This window comes from Ixodes scapularis, unplaced genomic scaffold, assembly GCF_016920785.2.
Source record: "Ixodes scapularis isolate PalLabHiFi unplaced genomic scaffold, ASM1692078v2 PGA_scaffold13__105_contigs__length_92229423, whole genome shotgun sequence".
In the NCBI taxonomy this organism is placed as follows: Eukaryota; Metazoa; Arthropoda; class Arachnida; order Ixodida; family Ixodidae; genus Ixodes; species Ixodes scapularis.
The window spans coordinates 45,180,191-45,200,961 of record NW_024609839.1 but is presented as its reverse complement, the minus strand read 5'-3'; the positions used below and the strand labels follow the sequence as shown (position 1 = coordinate 45,200,961).

General features: G+C 43.6%; 1 protein-coding gene and 1 pseudogene across 1 annotated transcript; both read left to right on the top strand.

Annotated features, from left to right (window-relative positions):
* Positions 1-6,671: 6,671 nt before the first annotated feature.
* LOC115318626 lies at positions 6,672-10,508 on the top strand (annotated as a pseudogene).
* A 1,780-nt stretch (positions 10,509-12,288) lies between these two features.
* Positions 12,289-18,220, top strand: LOC8042868 (acetylcholinesterase). Its single transcript, XM_029978311.4, has 3 exons — positions 12,289-12,500; positions 14,854-16,321; positions 17,132-18,220. Exons 2-3 carry the CDS (start codon positions 14,862-14,864, stop codon positions 17,271-17,273), a joined length of 1,602 nt encoding a protein of 533 aa, XP_029834171.3. The 5' UTR covers positions 12,289-12,500; positions 14,854-14,861; the 3' UTR covers positions 17,274-18,220.
* The last annotated feature ends 2,551 nt before the right edge of the window (positions 18,221-20,771 follow it).

Here is a 20,771-nt window from a genome sequence, read left to right as displayed (position 1 = left end):
GCAGAAACGGGGAAAACTGGAATTTCTTACTTGAGAAGGATGGTATCAGCGATTAAACTTCGTGTTTTCCGGGAATGACAGTTAATATTCTGGGATGCAAATATTAAAAGCATTAGAGTACCAGTTTCTTTACAAGATAAATTGTGGTTGAGGGTCGAGGGTTGCGACTTTGTTGGGCGTAAACTGCGATGCCGTTAAATAAAGACAAGGGTTGCTGAAATACACTGCGATGTCTTTTGTGATCTCGAAGTCATGAGAGTTTAGCAGACAATAAGTTAGAAGGCCAGGAACATTCGCATATTTCCAAGCCCTCTAACACAGCATTTCTGATGCGAACTTTTGCTTTGAATTGCAGTGCGGGCTTCTGTGTTGAACTAAAACTCGGTGCGTGTCGTTCATTTGTTGAACGTGTAATTTATTTACCAACTGAAGCAAGCAATGCCGGCACAGTGGGTGGTGCTCCGGCACATTTAATTTTTCTGATCGGGTTTCGAGCGCTTGACAAATTCCTATTCGATCTCCACACACCCGATGTAAATATCGCAGCACATCATAGAATTCTCGCCTTCGAGTACTGCGTACAACCTTCAATATTCCTATTTTTGTGTGTTTCGCCCGTAGACTTACGTGTATGCAGAGCGCAGGTTCGCCAGCTTCTTGCACAAGTGTTTCGATGATGTCGGAATGCCAAACTCTTATTGGATGATTAAAAAAAAAATAGCGGCGTCTAGCGTTGAGGTCTACCCACTATCCTTTCAATAAAAGCCAATCAGCGTTCGGCGTCCTTCTGACCTGACCGCAACTCCTGCCCAAGAAGCAGCCGACTTGCTCTCCGTATTGCCTGGTGTCAACCAATGGCCGCTGGTGGCGCCGTGCACCGACGGGCTCCCAATCCGGGATCCAACCTATTTCAATAGATATCATTGACGCAGACAGCACGTCGGCGTCGTTTGACCACATTAAAAAAGAAAAACAAAAGCAAGGACCGGATAGATCGTCACCGATGCGAAGCAATAACGGTGATGAAGCTTTTACGGAGTTGAATCTTTTACCGACATGCATTTGCCCGGTGACCAGCATACCTCATATCTCAAACACCGCTCTAAGGTATACAGTTCGAGTGCGTACCACAAGTTGTACTAGTTTGAGCTTTCGCTGCAGGTATATCCTTGGTGCAGGCTGGAATCAACAAATCAGCGTCATCTTGTTTTAGATATAATTTTCTGGCATAGAAGTCTCCCTTTGTGGTTTATTCCATGAATATTTCATGGTACACTATAAAAAAAATGTATGCGAAATTACAAACATTTTTACAGACATTTTTTGTTGTCATACAGAAAATATCATTTTAATGTTCCTTAACCGAAACCTGTTTAAGAAAAAAAAAATGACATTTTTTGTTTTTACGTTTTTGGATAATTAGGTATTTCTCCACTTCACTAAAAGCGGTTCTGAAAACATATTTAACGTATTATTATGTTGTTTGTGCATTTAAAGAATAAAACTATATTTATATGTAATTTTAGTGTAAAGATTAACGCGCGCAGTGTCTTTTTAGGTCTTAGCTTTTGTGCGGAGCTTATTTTTCCAGATGGATGCCGGGTAGTGATTGTTTGTGGACGTCGGTTTCCCCGTTGCGATCATTTCTGACGTAAGCTGCACCCGTCATTGCTGTTATCTCCCGGCTGTAGCACGTACGTAGCCCGTTAACTTTCCAATTCAGTCGCGGATTCCCGTTCAGTGGCAGTTTGGTAGTTGGCTTTTACTAGATTGGTGCGTCGTCACGGACGCGATTTGTGCTGTTATAAGCGCCAGCTGGAGCACGAACTCTGGCATCTTTCGACGTTCGTGTTTTTCAGTTTTGATCTACCGGTCTATGATTCATCAAACCTAAACCTAAAAGTCAATCACCTTTGCCTCGTCGCTCGTCAGGGCACCCCATAGCCCGGCCGCTCTACCGGCCCTTCCTAGAGGTCTCCTGTCGCCAAGTAGCAGCCTGATCGTTTAACCACCAACATCGTCGCCTCTCGATCAAAGAATCACTACATTTTGGTACGTTGGCCGCTACTACGTTTTGGTGCGTCGGCCGAGCCACTCGGCCCATCCCGTTCTTTCGACTGTAACTCTTTCCAGGGAAGAAAAAGAGCCCCTGCGCTTTTTCACGACGTTCTTGCGCTTGTGCCCCTTCAGTTATTTAGGTCAGTATATATCTGGGGTTCTTTGGAGTGTTCGAACACTCGCGGTCCTGGAAAAAGACTGCTCTTCAAATTTCCATTTCCACGATGTTTCAGAAGTACCTAAACGGTTGTTTTAAAAGGTTTATTTTTTACAGGAAACTATTTTTAGTATAGAATTGTATATCAGGCTTGGAAACTAAAAGAATACAAACAATTGCCATCTGGGCTTTTTTTCTCCATTATAGGCACTTTATAAATATGCAGTATAGTTGTGGTTGTAATGCCCTAATGTTTTGAGAATAATACACTGCTTATATGAAGTGTTCCCATGCTTGGAAAGTGCCAACGTTTTGTTGTTAAGAGAAAGCAGAACGATTTAAAATAATTCAATAGGTGTGTATATGTTCTCCAAATGCAGTATAGTACATAAAAAAAAAACTTGGCTATGCTAGTTTTTGTTTTTAAGGTTAATTGTACCCCAAGACATTGTCTTTTATTTCAAAAGGGCAATAGTTAATCCTATATTAATATGTGCAGTGCAAATAATTAGAATTAAATATAAGCTTATGCTACAAAGTTTTTTCACTGCTCCAAAAGGCATTGTTGGTTGCTGTAAAGGGTGTTTCAAAACGATTTAAGCCAATCAGATCACTGAACACTTTAAAGTGTTCAGTAATGTGATTGGCTTAAATCGTTTCAAAACACCCTTTAGAGCAACCAACAATGCTTTCTGGAGCGGTAAAAAAAGTCCGTACCACAAGCTTATGTTTTATCCTAATTAGTTGCACTGCACATAATAGGATAAGATTAAGTATTGCCCTTTTGAAATAAAAGAAAATGCCTTTCTCACTTTTCCACACCTCTGAAATCACTTATTAGTTTTTATTGCATGACAGAGTGTTTAATTGCCCCAAACTGTCAACTAGCTGTTAAGCCATCCTTCAAAACACGAGACACAACAACACAAATGTTGTGGCAAGCACCATTTTACTTGTGACGTTTGGTTTTATTTCTGTTTTGCTCTAGAGCGCGTGAAAGAGCGTCTCCGTGCACGTTCTCTTGGTATTCACAGTGGTGCTCCATTTTGTTTATAGGTTTCCCCATTGATAATAATCCAAGGGCCAGTTTTTCTTTTTAGTGCCAGCGTCCCTGAACTTAAAGGCCCCTACGCACATTTGCGTTTGGGAGTGGTTGAGTGCGTTTGACTGCGTTGCGTCGAGAAACGAAAGCGAGTCACCGGTTCATGTGTGCTTCGTATGAAGCGTGGAATCCAATTCAAGGAATCATCTTGGACCGCAGTATAAGCAGCAGGGATGTCCTGGTTTTTCGCAGCCGCAACACAGTCAAACGCAATCAAACGCTTTCCAACGCAACTGTGTGTAGGGGCCTTAACTCAGCCGTACTCCAAGTTAATCCAAGGGGGCATCAATGTAATCAAAGCGGAAATGAATTTGATCTAAGTTGTCATCAATTTAATTTAAGCGCAAATTATTTAACCTAATTTATCTTCAATTTAATTCCAAGGCTTTCCATTTCATCGAAGAGCCACTCAATGTAATCCGGATATATGTGTTAATTGACAGTGACTTCTGCTCATCCGTCAGAACTGTTTTAGAGGTCTGAGGAGCTTGAAGAGATGTTCATCCTCTCCATCAGTTTCTCGGCCTGTAGGCATTGAGCTTTTAAGTTTTAGCGATGCCCCCTGGAGAGTACAATGAAATACGTTTATAGAGATGGCGCCACGGAGGCGCATCAGAGCCATATATGGGGGAGAGTTTGGCCGGCTGTCGTGGCCTGGTTGACCGCTCGGCAACTATACGTCACTGACACGTCACTCGAACGCCATGGCCATTCCCATTTCGCCATCTTCGATCCCAACCGACGCCGGGGACCCATGACCGTATGCTTGGTTCTCGGTTTCCTCCAACGTATGCCTCTTTTAAGTCATCCCCTAACACCATATGGGCGGTGTCGTGTTTATTCAGGAGACACATATGCTAAGATAGTTTCCAATTACGTTGTCTATCCCCCCTGCGTATGCGCCGCGACAACAGCTCGTTCATACGCTTCGCGGACGTTCGCTGCGTCGCTCAAATGACTTTCGCGTAAATTTCGCAATTTCAGTTCTAGTTGACGCTTCTTGTTGTTTTAGCGGTGCGCAACGGTAACAACTTCTTATTCGCAGCGGAGGGGCTTCCTGGGGCCCTAAACTCGTGAAACACAAAGTTCGGTCCGAAAGTTCGCGGAGCGCGCCGATTGGATGTTTGCGACAAAAGCGCCAAGTCATCGTCGTGATTGTCCAATCGGTGCGCTCCCTCAACTTCGGCAACAACTTCGTGTTTCACGAGTTTAGGGCCCCTGTAGAGTTCTGATAAGCGAGTGTAGAGAACGCCATCGTTGCCCGTGTTTTCGATGAAAATTGTTCGTTAGATTGTAAATTCAGATAAAGCGCTTCGTCGGATAGTTTCCCTGAGTTTTGTTTTTCTTCCTAATTGTGTTTACTCTTGACCATGCGTCAGCGTGTCAAACGAGATAGCTTGATCGAAGCGATCGCTACTCCTAATACGGGATGGTCATGCCAGGCATGCTTACCGCCTGCCTCCACCTAACTCCCTCGGCAATGAAACAGCGATCTTGTTCTCCAAACATCTAGGAAGCCGGAAGTTTTCGGAGAGAGAAAGAAAATAAATAATGGTTGTGCCAGTTTGATGTCATTAAAAACAGCGACGGCACTAAAGCTTGTCGTAACGTTAGAGCCGTCCATTTCGTAACGGAAGGACACGAAATAAAGATCGAGCGACTCAGCGTCTGGTGGCTCTTTGCGAATGGTAAGCTTGCTCGTTTTATGGATTTAAACTCAATTTATGGGCCGTTCCTAACGGCGTCGAGATCTCAGAATCCAACGTCATGTCGCTACATGAACATTAATGGTAGGAAGACAACAAAACCAGCTTTTTCACACAAATAACATTTAGTGGATGGAGTAGGGATGCAGCAAAATGCACCCTCGTTTAACCGTGACAGCTCGTCAAGACTACCCGACCTGGAACTTTCCGGAAAGTTGAACGGCTCCCTCCTTTCCCTTGGCGGCACCGTCCTATGGGGATTTAAGGGAACCGGCAGACTACGGCCGCGTGGGAAGTCAGCCGAGTAGTCCCCAGAGTAGAGTCGGAGGCTTCTTCGCGGAGCGGGGGCAAAAAGGGTGGTAGGGAGGCCTCTGCGGATCCCCTCATATATTTGGGGCCACTTTCGCGATTCCCCTCAGAACAGTTTGTGTCCTACCTTTAAATTGAATCTCTTAGTCGCACAAACAACAACAGCATTGCGTGTATTTTAAACCCTAACATTGAACTCCGTGAGCCATAAAGATATGAAGAAGGTTTGGTCTTGTTGAGATTATACACAGCAGCCACAACGAAAGCACTACCCTTCCTCCGTCAAGCAGTAATCTCTAAGCGCACTTCATGAATAGCAAGCGATTTTGTTTAAATCAGCTATTTATATAATGGCGCGGCCTGCTATAATATGTCTGGTTTATTACCTTGACACTGTGCATTTCAGGATTCTTAGATGCCATCTTGTAGATGTACGATTCCCCACCTGAGGTAACACCCTACCACAGTACTAATTATGTAATTTTATAGAATGAGCAGTACACTTCAAATATAGTTACAGTGTGTTACGCTTTGTGTTTAGCTTTTTATTTATAGTGTTAATATATTTTATCTTGCTTTTTTTTTGCTTTTTATTGTAGACTTAGGGGTGCCTTATGCATGTCGATAGTATCTGGCAACAGCGGTCCAGAGATTGATGTAATATTTTTACGCACTATTAAAAAAATAAATTATGCTTAGTATGTACTTTCAAGAATATGAAATAAAAATAGCAAATAAGTATATTATGGTGTATTGCTTTTCGCCAAGTTCCGAACAAGTGCACAGTGAAATTATCCTGGAATTCGTGCGCAACTGGTGATCAGCCATGTAGAGATGAAACTTACCCACAGCGCTCGTATCACCCATCTATTCAGTAATCCATGAGCCTTGATTCAGGGAAGAAACAAATAAGCACTTGCTTGAACTGCAGCTCATATTTTATTTTTGGACTTGATAACAATCAGGCGTGTTGGTAATCAAAATAACGTTTCGAATCTGCATGTTTCATGAACTCTGATGATGATACAGGCCGTCTTAATTGCGCTTCTCTTCGCCGCGACATACTATCAATCTAACAACGTAACAAAAAAAAAAAAAAAGCTTGGAAGGTTGAGAGGAAACTGTCGGAAAGTTCTAGACACTGGCATTCAAGAGTACTTGGAAATTCCATACGCCCAACCTCCAGATGGCAATCTACGGTTCAAAGAGCCGGTACCTCGCTCACCTTGAAAAGGAACTCACGATGCGACGGCTGGGGGCAGTGCCTGTCCCCAGCAGCCATTCAGAAACCGTGTCACGAAGAATCTACTGACATATACAGAAGACTGTCTTCGCCTCAATGTTTGGATGCCTCAAAATTCACAGAAAAGCCCCGTCCTCGTCTGGATACATGGAGGTGGTTTCAGATATGGCAGTGTCTATTACGGCAGCTACACAGGCTTATTTCTGGTAGCTAAGACAGGCTTTGTGTTGTGTCCACGAACTACGTCCTGGGCATGATTGGCTTTCTCAACCCCAGCCCTCCAGACTCTCCTGTTAACCAAGGACTCTTGGACAAGAACCTGGCACTGAGATGGGCTCAAGACGCCATCGATGCATTCGGAGGAGATCCTTCCATCGTTAATATTTTCTGATGTAGTGCGGAAGGAATAAGGGTTGACAGGCCCGTCTTATCGCCCATGAGCAAAGGGTTTTTCAAGAGAGAAGTTGTAATTAGTGGTTTTACGGACACCATCAATTTCTTCTATAGTGCCCACAATATTATCATTAAGAAAAACAAGCTCGTTGAGGTCGTTGGCTATGCGCAATCAGAAAGGGATCTCGCGTCCAACCCAGTGAAGTAAAGAACGCTGACGAATTGGTCCTTGCTACAACAGAATCGTAAGATACAGATGGCTTCAACTTCGCTCCGTCGTATCACGACCAATTTACTCCGAGCGTTTCATGTGCCGTGACTTCTTCCAAGACGTTGAGATCCTCACGGGAGTGACGGCCGACGATGTAGCTAGGTCGCATCAGGTGTCTCAGGCCCCAGAACTCTTGCAAGAATCACTGGAGGACCTCACTCAGGACAACTTTGGACACGGAATCCCCAAGTCGGTGCTGTCCTGGATTAAGTCCGACGTAACCAGTTTGCTTCAAAAGTATAACTATAATGTACCTCCTGGAAACAAATATTGAGACGGGCTTACGTAGACTACCTGTCGGACAGGGCATTCAACTTCCCTGCGCAGTTCTTTGCCAAAAGGCATGCAGCAAGAGGCGGCCTTGTTTATGTTTCCATTTTCACCCCTGTATCATAGAATGACGGTTTTCCGCCTTGGATGCGCGCTCTTCACTGCTCAGATGTTCCATTATTTTGACGCTACCTGTTAACGACGATGCTGGCTACACTGACGAAGACAAGAAGTTCAGCAAGGACATTGCTACGATGCTTACATCATTCGCAAAATCAGGGTAAGGTGACGTATTTCTTTACGATTTTTCATCCTTTGGCCTCAAGCTTAATTCATTATATTTCCTATACATACTGTGGATTACGCAAACAAAATAAAAACAAAATCAGTGGCGCAAAAGAACGGGGCGCAACTTTCTATTGAAATTTATTAGAATGCACATAAAATAGCGAAGCGGCACACGCGCAAAGAGGATACGCTTAGACTAAAAACCCGTTAATTGTTTGAGTATATCGCTCGCAGTATAAAGACGTACAAACGGCTTTTTAATCTAAGTGTATCCCCTTTGCGCACGTGCAGTCTTTACAATATTTATATGTGCATGCTAATACATTTTACTTGAAAGTAACGCTCTATCCTGTATGCCACTCATCTTGTGCGATTTTTTTCGTAATCCACGGTATAAATTTTCACCCAACTCGCAGTTATAATTCCTATACTTTTCATGCGAAAGCATTACCTGTCTCATGGAGCGAGCTGATGTCATCTGTTTGAAGCGCGAAAACGGCTCCTGGTTTCCGCGATCCCAATAGGAGCGATTCGCCTTCGGTTCCATTGGCTGGCGCGAGTCAACGGTGCCCCCATTGGCCGCTGCGCCATGGCATCCGAGATCCCGAAGCGCGCGCGGGCTAGTACGCAGCAGAAGTATGGTGCCTGGATCGCGTCCTCGACTGGTGTGTTTAGCGTCCTATCCCGCCATACATCAAAAGTGGTCCCAAAGTGGCAACAAATGACGTCACAGAAGCCGGAGTGTCATGCTGTTGCCTGTCGCGATCCTGGCGGTTGGCCGTAGAAATGCTGGCGAAAAGCACGAGGGAACGCGAGTGACGCTGTCGTCACGGCGTCCCAGGCGTCCCAACTTCCGGCTGCTCTAACTTCCGTGAACTGTCGCAGTGGAGAGCTACCTGCAACAGAATAGGCGTCTGCTATTTGTACCACAACTGTTGGGACGCCGCCAGGGTCGCGACCGGCGACAGCATGACACTTTTATGACGTCATCAGGCGGAAATCGAGGGACCACTTTTTTGGCCGCGGTAAACATACCAGTCGGAGACGCGTTCCAGGCACCATAGCAGAAGACAAAGGGAGCGGACGAGCAGACGACAAAGATAGCGAAGACGAGCGGCTTGCATGCTTTCGCATTCACAACTCATAAGAAATGCTGAAGTGTACAGTCGTGCGCTATATGAAGGTGAACGCCGGGCCGTCAACCGTGCTATCAACGGATTGACTCGGGTGCCGTGGCAGTCACGTCATTGCGCTGATAGCACGGAGCTGTGGACGGTCCGGCGTTCACCTTCCTATCGCGATAATACAGCGAGGCGCCACGACAGCCGCCTCATCGCACTGATAGCACGGAGCGGTCGATGGTCCGGCGTTCACCTTCATATTGCCGGCGGGTGTACCTCGAGCTTTTTTTAACACAAAACTTAATTGAGGAGTTAGTTTACACTCACCAAAAAGATATTTCAAGTTAAACAGTCCAGTGAGCAATTTTTAATTTTTTTTTTTTTTTTTTTTACGAAAAGAGATTGAAATACTATATACCGGAAGTTTTAGCGAAGAATGACCAAACTTCCTAAGATGGGTGCATTCGCGGTAAAAATATAATTTTCTCGGGACCGAATTACTCGCGGTGGCAAACGTTAGAAAAAGCGTGAAACTTACTAATTAGTTCGCTGGTTAATTTAAATGACTAATTAACTTTTTAATTAGTGAAAATAGACATATGGTTCCATTTAGGAACTTGCTGAGCGTCATCGGAAGCCACTAAATCAGTCATTTTCAGGAAGACTTTGAGCGCGTGAGAAGCGTACTAGTGCGCTAAGATTACCACCCGCGCAGCAGGTACAAGGCTAGCGCTTGCGATAAGGCTCCCGCCCTATTTTTCCGTCTTTTATCGGAGCCCCAGCCTTGCACATGCTCCACGAGTGGTAACTCTAGCGCACTACTACGTATCGCACGTGCTCAGTCTTTCTGAAAACTACTAATTTAGTTTTTTACGATGAGGTTCAGAAAGTCTTTAATTGAAACGATATGTTTATGTTCCCTAATTAATAAGTTAATTATTGAGTTTAATTAATAAGCAAACTAATTAGTAATTATTGCGAATGTTCTGACGTCCGCCACCTCCGGAAACGCGGTACCGACAAAATTAGAATTTTTACATGGAATACACTAATTTTAGGAACGTTTTTCAGTATTCGCTGAAACACCCATTATATATTTTTACACACCACACCGCACCCGTCGGTACCTTCATATACTACGAGCGACCTACTGAAACAATTGAAACGAAACTCTCTAGAGTGCGAATGCGCAAGAGATTGTTTTAACCACGGGACGCTATATTATCTTTGTTTTTGACCATTTTAAATTTTAATAAAGTGTATATGTTTCTCCGCACACTGAACAAAACACATATGCGAAAGCTTTACCAAGAAAATCAATTGGATACAGTTTTTGATCAATTACACAACATATTTTAGGTGAATTGAATATTGTGAACTTGTTTCATTTGTTTACGCAGCGTCCCGCAGCGCCCAAGCGTAAGTATGTGGCCGAGTTACACAAAGGAAGCACCGGCTTCAATGTTTCTGGCAGTCAACAACTTAACGGAGGTTCGCCCATATCGAAACGACGTGTGTGAACGCTGGAAGAAGGTTTTCTGTAGAATCATAGTCAAAAACCATTTTGTCCTCACTGTGAATCAACACTAAAAAAGACGGTGTTACTTCATTGCACCAGTGGGTCTAGAATAAATATTTAAAACAAGATACGTACGTGTCTAAGTGTTACAGCTGTAGAATGAACTTTGACATTAGGGAATTTTCGTAGATCGTTCCGGTACCCCCGAAAACAATACGTGGCACTCCGCTGACTGCTTTGTGCATCCATTGTATGTTATCGGATATCGTTATTGGAGATATCAGAACAATGTACCCAAAATCCCTACTTATTCATGCTATAGCATGAACATTTTTTTGCAGTTGCTTTAATATGAAATCTTCAGGTTCAGTAAAGCATTCATTTCGGTCATAGGCATGAGATCACAGTATCTCATACACAAAAACTAAAAAAGGGGACATTTGGTTTACAGGTATGAGATCACAATATCTCATACGCAAAAATTAAAAAAAAAATATAGTGGTTTACAATTTTTTGTTTTTCTGTTTAATACGAATTCAAAACGTCACACAGATACGTTTTCTAGTTATAGCAGTTTGAGATAGCATGCGACGAAAATGTTCTGTTTGTACCGCAAAAAGGACGTGAACGACTCCGGTTCACCGCAAAGTGTATTTGTTTCCAAAGAAGAACGCCGCAGTTGAAATAAAGAGTATCCTTTCAACTCTCATGTAATTTGCATGCCGGTACTTGAGATCGTCAGCTAATATCTCTCTTTATAACTGTGATGTTAAGGTTCAGCACTGCTACAAGGTCGGGTTAGCACTGTCATAGAGATTTCACTAAACCATTTCGGTCGAGTTTTTCCTTCTATTGCTGGTCAGAAAAAAACAACAATAGATGGCCTTTTCTGCACCCGAATTTTCCAGTGTTATTTCAAGAAACATTACCACCTAAACCGTTACCCTGCACATGAAAAAATAAAAGAGCGGACAAGACGACATTTATATATATAGTTCTCCATCTCTCTGGGATTGGATTATGATGTTTCGGAAACCAGCTCGCCTGTGCACTTTCGCTTTTAGCTGAAGAATCCTGACTTTTGTCAAAACATCTCCAAACAATCTGGCACGATAGTGGTGTTTTTTTGTTGTTTTTTTTTGTGCAAGGCGAGGTTGACGAGTAGAGATCAGAAAAAAAAAATTAAAGAGGTATATCTAATTAGCCATATTGACGGAATAATGTTTTCATTAACCAGCTCGTCTCACTGGAGTATCTCGTCCTTTGTTGGCTACAGTTTGTGCTGGTGTCAAAATTAATGTCACTGATTTGCTACCAGGCGTCACAACACGGAAGTGATGAAAATATTAAACAGCTGCATTACTACACGAGCGCCAACACATTTTGTTGCAGTCTTTTCCTTGATTCCTCATAACTTGACTGAGTATGTTGGTTGATTTTACCTACAGCCCACCCAAACTAGAAATAAAAGGGACACAACCAGCCCATCAAACGTCTAAACTATGGCCAGCCATCATTCCTTAGATCCATTCTGACTGCCGTTTAAATAAAGTTGCCGCGCTAATTCTCCACCACAAAAAGGTGCATTCGGTTGGGCAGTCAAATCAAAAGCGGTGCAAAGTTGTTGTTTTATTCATTAAATCAAATAGCTTAAAAAAAAAAAATACAACAGCCTCGGGACAGCATGACAGACCCAGCTTATCAGCGTCCCGTTCTTTGTGTGCGTCTGTGTTCCTGCTTACAAGATTCTTGAAAGATTATGCATCAACTGCCGAACAGCGAGTCTTGATATGCTACACAAAACAGATATTATACTACTTCCAGTGGGTCTGTAGGGGAAGGTACAGAACTAGATAACGCGAAAGACCACGCCAGGGTTCGTAAGAGAAACGATAGCGATTAAGAGAAAGCTTTGACAGCATGTGCCGCGATAAAGCGTCCTACCTTCCTGATTAGCGTTGAACGCGCGCCGGCCTTTCTCGCACTGTAACAGTCCAGGTCCCGCCGCCACTTCTACAGGAAGGAGCCCCACTTCGCGTTGATAGGTCGACGCTGAAGATAAAGTAAGTTCAACAGTACCGAACAAATAGGCTTCCGGGGAAAGCTTATTGCAATGCTGGCCTGCTTCAGAAAACAAAAGCGTAAAGAGCAGATAATATGCACGCCATATTCGCACGTTCTACCGGGTGTCCCAAATATCGGCCAGGTTCTTTAAATCGACCGCAAAATTCGGTTTCTTAATCTATCGCGCTACGATTTTGTGCAGCGTTACTCACAGGTGGTGCATTTTTTCTATAAAATTTGCAAAGAGCGAACTTACCCGAAGAAAAAGTAATAAAATAAAAAGGCTTAAATCCTATGGAAACGCAGCAAAGTCAGCGGTCTTCAAACAATAGGGCGCCCTAAAAAATTGAACCGCGCTTTAATCACCGCAGTAGGCTCGCACTCATCTCCTTTAAAATTATCTTACGCGGGGTTGGGGAAGAGGCGCTACCAGTGCGTCAGGCTTTAGGGATAAATGTGACTTTCAACGCAGCAGTCTTTAGCCGGCGTAAATTTTTTTATCGATTTCGAAGAAACCCTTTTTGCTTTTGCGCTTTGCGGTGGGGTTTTTAGCGATATGACTTTAATTTGCTGAAGTTAGTAATGCGGTCAAATTGTTTTCCATCATCTGACTTGCAGATTACATAGACGACAGAGGAAGGGGCGATTCCGTAGAAGGGCAGGGTACACCAAAGTCATTAAAAATTTCGTGTTGAACATTAAAAGAAATGAAGCAGTCACACTGCAACTTTAGTGAGGCCGGCGTTATACTCAACTGCGCTATTAAAGTTTTCTTTGAGCAAAGTAGAATAGTAGAAGACATTGACAGGTTGATGCGAAGCGTTACCGCTGCGTCGGCTGCCGCTATGAGCCAGCGTCTAGATTCATGCATTTACGTTTGGCACGAGGAGCTAATGTGGTGAATAGTCGGCAGTAATTTGTAATTTACAATAAGAATGCTGTCGAGTGAAGCACTGATACTGAATTGATTGAACAAATTTTATATTTCACTGATAAGACTGCTGACTGGGCGAGTTGTATATTTTTGGTGTGTCTGAGTTTGCGAGTGTTTGACTTGTTGTGCGCTGTTACGGTTGTTCTTTATAAACGGCAGTATTTACAACAAATATTTATGTTGGCATATGCAGTCACATTTGATATACAGATTTCATAATGCTAAATGTAATAACGGTGATTTTGATTCCTAGGTTACTAAATTCACTCATTAAGAAGAACGTACTATAGCAGCCAGGACAACGCGAAATCATGTTCAGCTTCACTGTGTACATTTTTGGAATTAGTATTTATTGAATGATCTCTTGCGACAGTTTCATAAGATAATAATATTTGTTTTTATTATCCAGCGTCAATACGGGACTGTCCAGCTGCCATTTAAAATATAATATGGTCTAATCTCACCTCAAACAAACAAGAATGCTACCCACGAGTCCGTTCAGAGCAAATACGTAGACAAAACCAACTCTTGTAATTTCCCTTCAAAGGCTTCGTGTTCTGCTTTGAAGCTATTTCTCTTAGTTATGGAGTCAACAGCGGCTTGGACACAGGATGTGTCATAAACGCTAACATTAAACTGCGTTCGCCATAAAGATATGAAGACGCTTCGGTGTTCAGATTTTATGAGCCAGCTACAACGAGAGCGCTGGCCTTCCTCGGTTTGGCAGTTGTTCCTAAACGCAAATAATGGATTGGTAGAAGATATTATTGTTTCTTACTCTACATTATTTCTATCACGGCGTCATATGCTAATAATTGGCTTCATTACTTCGCCCCTATGCATTTCAACTTTTAGGTGACAATTTTGTCAATTTAGGATTCCCTTCGTAGAAGGCAATACAATAAAAAAGTACTCATTGTGTACATTTAAAAGCATATTTTCATATATAGCAAGTATACTCCACTCTATACTCAATAGTACCATTGTGCGTTCAGGATATTTTTAAGTTACCTATACTGTAATTTCAATGAAGATCTATCCCTCTCGACCAGTCCTGACTATTGAGACCTTCATATTTATGCATGTTTTATTTCACTGTTAGTAAATAAGAAATAAACTTACATTATACTTTCCACAATAGTTTATAAGTATTAATCTAGTATATATTAGTGATTGTGCATTTCCAAGGGTCAAACATCCTAAGGTGAAATTTCACTACTGATCTTGCGCAATGTTCAACCGTGTAGTGATTGAACTTACGCACTAGACTCAGATCTGTCGCCTCGGAGATTCAGAAGTCTTGATACGGGATACAAAATATCAGCGCTCGCGAGAACTGCACATCATTTTTAATTTATTGTTATACTAACAATCACAGATGAGAGTTCTAACCAACACTTCGCCTCTGCATATTTCAGAAACTATAATGAAGATAAACGTAGTCTGGACTGCGTTTCTTCTCACCGCAGCATGCTGTCAAGCCAATGATGTACAAAGAAAAACAAAGCTTGGAACGCTGAGAGGGAACCGGCGGAAAGTTCTAGACATTGTGATAGAAGAGTACTTGGGAATTCCGTACGCCGAACCGCCAACTGGAGATCTGCGGTTCAAAGAGCCCGTTCCTCGCTCGCCTTGGAAAGGAACTTACGACGCTACGACAGGAGGCAGCGTTTGTCCGCAAAACCGCGACGTAAAGAAACCGCTGACACACACAGAAGACTGCCTTCATCTGAATGTATGGATGCCCAAAAGTGCACAGAAGAGCCCTGTCCTTGTCTGGATACACGGGGGTGGTTTCAGCTTTGGTAGCGGGTCTGACAAGAACTCCATCGGTTCAGTTTTGGCTGCCAAGACGGGATTTGTGGTCGTGTCCATCAACTATCGCCTGGGCGTGCTGGGCTTTCTCAACGCCAACTCTCCAGATGCTCCTGGTAACCAGGGACTCTTGGACCAGAATCTGGCGCTGAAGTGGGTGCGCGACAACATCGAAGCCTTCGGAGGAGATCCTTCCATGGTCACTATCTTCGGCGACAGTGTAGGAGGCATGAGCGTTCACAGTCATATTTTATCACCTATGAGCCAAGGGCTCTTCAAGAGAGCGGTGATGATGAGTGGTAATCTGTACACTATCGATTTTTTCGACAGTACCCACGAAAGTATCATCAAGGGAAACAAGGTTGCTCAGCTGGTTGGTTGTGCGGAACCGGCCAGGGATCTCGTGTCCCACCCCGACCAAGTTCTGCAGTGCTTACGGTCAAAAAAGGTGGACGAATTGGTCCTGGCCTCAACCGAAGTGTCAAAGCCGAAGGTATTCAGCTTCTTTCCTACGTACAACGACCAATTTATTCCGAAAGTCCCGAGGGTTGCCATAGACCGTGGCTTCTTCCAAGACGTGGAGGTCCTCATGGGAGTGACGACGGACGAAGGAGCCATGTCGCTCCAGTTTCCTCACACCCCAGAACTATTGACAGAATCCTTAGCAGACATCGCGCAAGACGGCCTTGATGACGCACTCCGCAGGTCCGTGCTGTCCTGGACCAAGTCCGACATCACTAGTCTGCTTGAAGAATATAAGGACAAGGTACCTCCTGAAGATAAGGAAGGATTGAGGCGGGCTTATATAGACTACATGTCGGACAGAGCATTCAACTGCCCTGCACAGTTCTCTGCCGAGAAGCACTCAGCAAGAGGAAACCCCGTCTATTTTTACATTTTTGCTCATAGATCAAAGAAGGATGGGCTTCCATCATGGGTGCGCGCCCCTCACTACTCGGACGTTCCGTACTTTTTGGCGCTACCCTTTAATGACGATGCTGGCTACACAGACGAAGACAGGGAGCTCTGCGAGGACGTGGTCACAATGCTTGCATCATTCGCAAAAACAGGGTAGGTTGGTATATTCATCGACCAATTAACTTCCGTGAAGTAGAAATATGGTTCAACGTAGTTCCTCCACCTTTTAACATGCGACTTCCTTGAGGTATCCGCTCCAGGTAACGTATCAGTGAGTTAAAGATGGTGCTTAAAGAGATCAGTAATCAAATTCGCGGTCATTGTTAATCAACAGTGACTAAAATATCGTATAGATACTAAGAAGAGCAGCGGTTTGTACCGCTTTACACGCCAAGTAGCCTAAGCAAATAATACACATAACATTTGTAATTGTCCTAATAATATATTATGCATTGCTTATTAACCACGAAATAAAATCAACTGGGCAAGATAATTATTAAAGCTATAAAAATATATCGCATTAAAATTTATTGTTGTGGAGAACAATCATCCTTTATTAATGACATCTCTTAGAAAAAAGAGCGCGTAATGTCTCGGCTCTAGACTAATGATTGCTATTTTATTCTGAATCTGGTATCAAGAAAAAATAATCAGCAATCCAGTTTCGACCGTTTAAGCGAATACGAACTAATTCGGCAAATATTGGCAAGAATAAGTTACTTATGAGATTGATTGAATTATTTTGCAGAGGTGATAACAACATCGCCCATTGAAATATTTTCTTGTTTTTTGGGGTTTGGACACCTAATATTAATGAAATATATGCGATACCGCATTTAAAAACATGTACAACAATTAGTCAAAGCACCACCAATGAAATCAATTATATCCATCTTTCGAATAATTAAATGATGTATTTTAGGTGAATTCGATATTACCTAATTGTCTTATTTGTTTACGCAGCACCCCTGAGCTGCCAGGCGTCGACACGTGGCGGAAATACACAAAGGATGCACCTGTTGCAATGTTGCTGGCAGCCAACAACTTCACGGAGGTTCGCGTGTATTGGAACGATGTGTGCGATCTCTGGAGGAAGGTTTTCTAGGATCGTCGGTCAATACCCTTGTATCCTCAATGCCCGTTCGCACATTTTAGTTTGCTTAGAAAAGAGCTCATCAGATTTCTTATAACGAGAGTACACATTAGCTCACTGGAGTCATCTATGATGTCACCCTCGAACTGCATTTCATTAGAGCGAAGGTTTTGCGCTATTTGCGAGATCATTGATTCTTTCAAAACTACTCATGCCATTTTCACGGATTTTGCTAAAGTCTTCGATTCCGGATTTATAGCTAAACATTCATTCTGTTATCATACAATGGATTGAAAGTGTACTCATTAACCATAAGCAGGCTACGTAAGCTGCAAAAGTCTACTAAATCATCAGTGAAATTGGGGGTTCCTTAGAGAAGCCTGTTGATACCACTTTTATTTGAAGTATATATAAGACCTCCCACTATATTTACAATCTCACAAAAGGCACTTTGCGGATGACTGTGTTATTTATCGTCGCATCACTAACTCAGATGAAGCACTGTTACAAGAGGATCTTAACATCATTTCACTTTGGTACAACACATGGCAACTAAAATTTGACACAATGAAGACAAAATATGACTCATTTCTCAGCCGACCTTCTTCCTCACTAAGAAAGTATGCACTCAACCTCGCCGACAGAAAAAGAACTTACCAGTAGGACTCATATTTGCGGAGGACCTCACTTGGAATGACAACATTATTAACACCGTGCCGTGTGCATGTAAAGCACTAGGGTTCATTAAACGCAATCTTTTTAGCTCATCAAAGACCCTAAAACTCACAAAATATAAAACATTTGTCAGTTCGAATCTAGAATATGTTTATATCATCTGGTCTCCTCATCAAGCATGAATTATTAACAAACTTGAATTTGTTCAGAATAAAGCATCACGTTACATTACTCGAGACTAACCATATCTTCAAGTGTCACAGCTATTGAAAAAAAAAAAAAAACACCTAGTTTACTAACCCGTAAAAACAAAATTGCCCGTCATGTCTTATTTCATGAAATAGACTCTTCGTTATCTGATGGTGAATTCCACTCGTAGATCTGGAGCGCTTTCCAAAATCCGCGAGGGAGGCAAAATTCCACTCCGTGGGACCCGCTCCGTATCGACGAGGGGAAGATAAACTTGCATTTTTGGAGCGACCTCCACCACACCCCTCCCCTCCCCTTCTCCTTCCGCCGTTCAAAATGGCCGCTGCTCGAACTTGACCAGCCCACCAACGCCTCAGCAGGCTGATCTTTCCGACGACCAGTGACGACTGTCACTGCTTAGCTGCAGAAGTAACACGCGACACAGGCCGGGCGGAATTATACGTACCACGGCGCCCATGTCACAAATAGCGAAGACGTCCGCGTTCGGCACCGTCACATACCTTTCGGCCGCCTCGAAGCGGCGGGGCACGGACAGCGATTGCCAGCGGTGGAGTTCAGATTGCTAGTACGACTTTAATAAACACAGAGGTAACAAACCATCACTTGCGCGGTCGTTGCCTAACCACTTCTTGCTTTATTTCACGGGAAAAAGCCGATGTAATGCAGTGTAAAAAGGTAAACAATCACTGGCTGCAGAATGAATAGGCCTAACCTTGCGTCTGCCTCCGGCTTTTCTGTCGTTCTTTTTTACGTTTTTCCTCGGTGATCACAGATGTCAGCGCTTACGATTTGCCACGCTCCACATTCCCGGCTTTTTATCCCTGATCTACGCGAGGTAGAAGCGTTCCAGCCGTCACAGTCCACAGTAAACAACCGACGCACCCGAACAGATCCAACTCCACGACCCGATCGTGGCCCGACCGGCCCGCCGATCTCTCCAACCTCGCCGCGCATGCGCACCGCCGATTTAGACGGAAATCACGTGGGCCGCTCTGTCAATTTCCGGAGAGATCTGTGAAATCCCGCAGAGCAAGTTCGGCGGAGTTTGGGGCGCTCCGTGGAGCGGGCGCTGCCAGAGACGAGCGGAAGATGACCAACTTGAGCCAGATCTGCGAGCGGAATATGCGCGCTCCAAATGGAGCGCTTTTGGAGCGCTCGAGATCTGCGAGCGGAATTCACCATGAGTTCCGCAGCTACACCTCCAAGACCCATCTCACATTTCCAAGCGCATGATTATTCTCTTAACGTCCTCCCTTTTTCAGAACTAACAAACTTCAAAACACTCCGCTTTCCCTTACCATTGCCGACTGGAACTATTTGCCCACGCTCATTATCCATGAAACTGATAAAAAGATATTTCGTGCCATGTGTAAAAACATTTTGTGAAGTGTGTACAGTTATATTTAATCAATTTCTGCTTTTTTTTATTGTCGTGTACGTTATGTTGTAGCTACTGTCCCACTAATGTAAAATGCTCTTCTTCGAGCACCCTGATGTAATACAACTGAACTAAAATGTATATGGGTCATTTTATCTGAAATGGTGCAGGCAAAAAGCGTGGAGCATTTAATTTTCATGAAAGAAATGTGTGTTGCAGGGAGTTATGTACCTAAAAGGATGGCACAAGTCGAAGGTTCGGAAAACCTTTTGTTCCCGATTTCTGGAGTGCAGAAGGGGCCACGGTGAAAATGAGCGTTTTTCCGACTGCCGAATGTTGCATGTTCGATCCACTCTGCCCCCGTGGTTTTGCATTCACGTTATTTTCATTTTTATTCCTTACACGGTGGGTACCGTTAAGAGGTCTTTATTTATTGAAATATTCCTAAGGCCTTTACATATGCTTGAAGTTATGGTAAAACTCACCTCTATGGTCGCATATTTATAATAATAATAAAATAATGTTTATTTTCTGTGCCCAAAAACAACCACGCTAGTCTTCACAGTGGCGCACACAAGATGAAAAGAAACAACACACGCACAGCATCAAAGGTACAAATTAACATGACCACAAATAGGGGGCTCACTTCACACAAAATGTAATACAGTTTCAAATTTCAACTAGACTTGCCAAGTTCCGGCGAAAAACTGAGAGATCTGAGACAATGTCAAAGCTAGAGGATGCGATTCTATTAAATAAAATCTGCATACGGGACAGTGGTGAGAGTTTAGAAATAGATTGAACCTAAAAGACAGGAGCATTTCCGGTAACGCGACTTATGAATTTTGAGAGGCTGCTGTCTGCGACCTACTTAAATTCTATATCAGGGGTGGCCAGGCCGGCCTGGCCTGAGAGCCGCAAACAAAACCACGGAACTTCTAAGAGCCGCGGGGGGGGGGGGGGGGAGGGGGGGGCAAACTTAACTTTTCTTTAGAGTCTGACTGTACGTATGGGGGCACAAGGCTGTACGACTGTACGTATGGGAGTACAAGGCTGTCAAACTGCCAGGTGCAGTGTGCCTTATTCTGAATTCCTTCCTTTTTTTCATCCTGGGGAAACGCGGAAAGGGGCGAAAGGGGGGGGGGGGGGGGGGTCTCCTTACTAGGGATCCGCGAGCCGCACTTGGACCAGCGAAGAGCCGCATGCGGCTCGCGAGCCGCGGTTTGGCCACCCCTGTTCTATATATT

Bases quoted from the DNA above. Each gene is read 5' to 3' on its own strand.
- LOC8042868 (XM_029978311.4), top strand. From the start codon at position 14,862: ATGAAGATAAACGTAGTCTGGACTGCGTTTCTTCTCACCGCAGCATGC. The intron at 16,322-17,131 runs GTAGGTTGGTAT...TTGTTTACGCAG, and splicing joins GCATCATTCGCAAAAACAGG to CACCCCTGAGCTGCCAGGCG.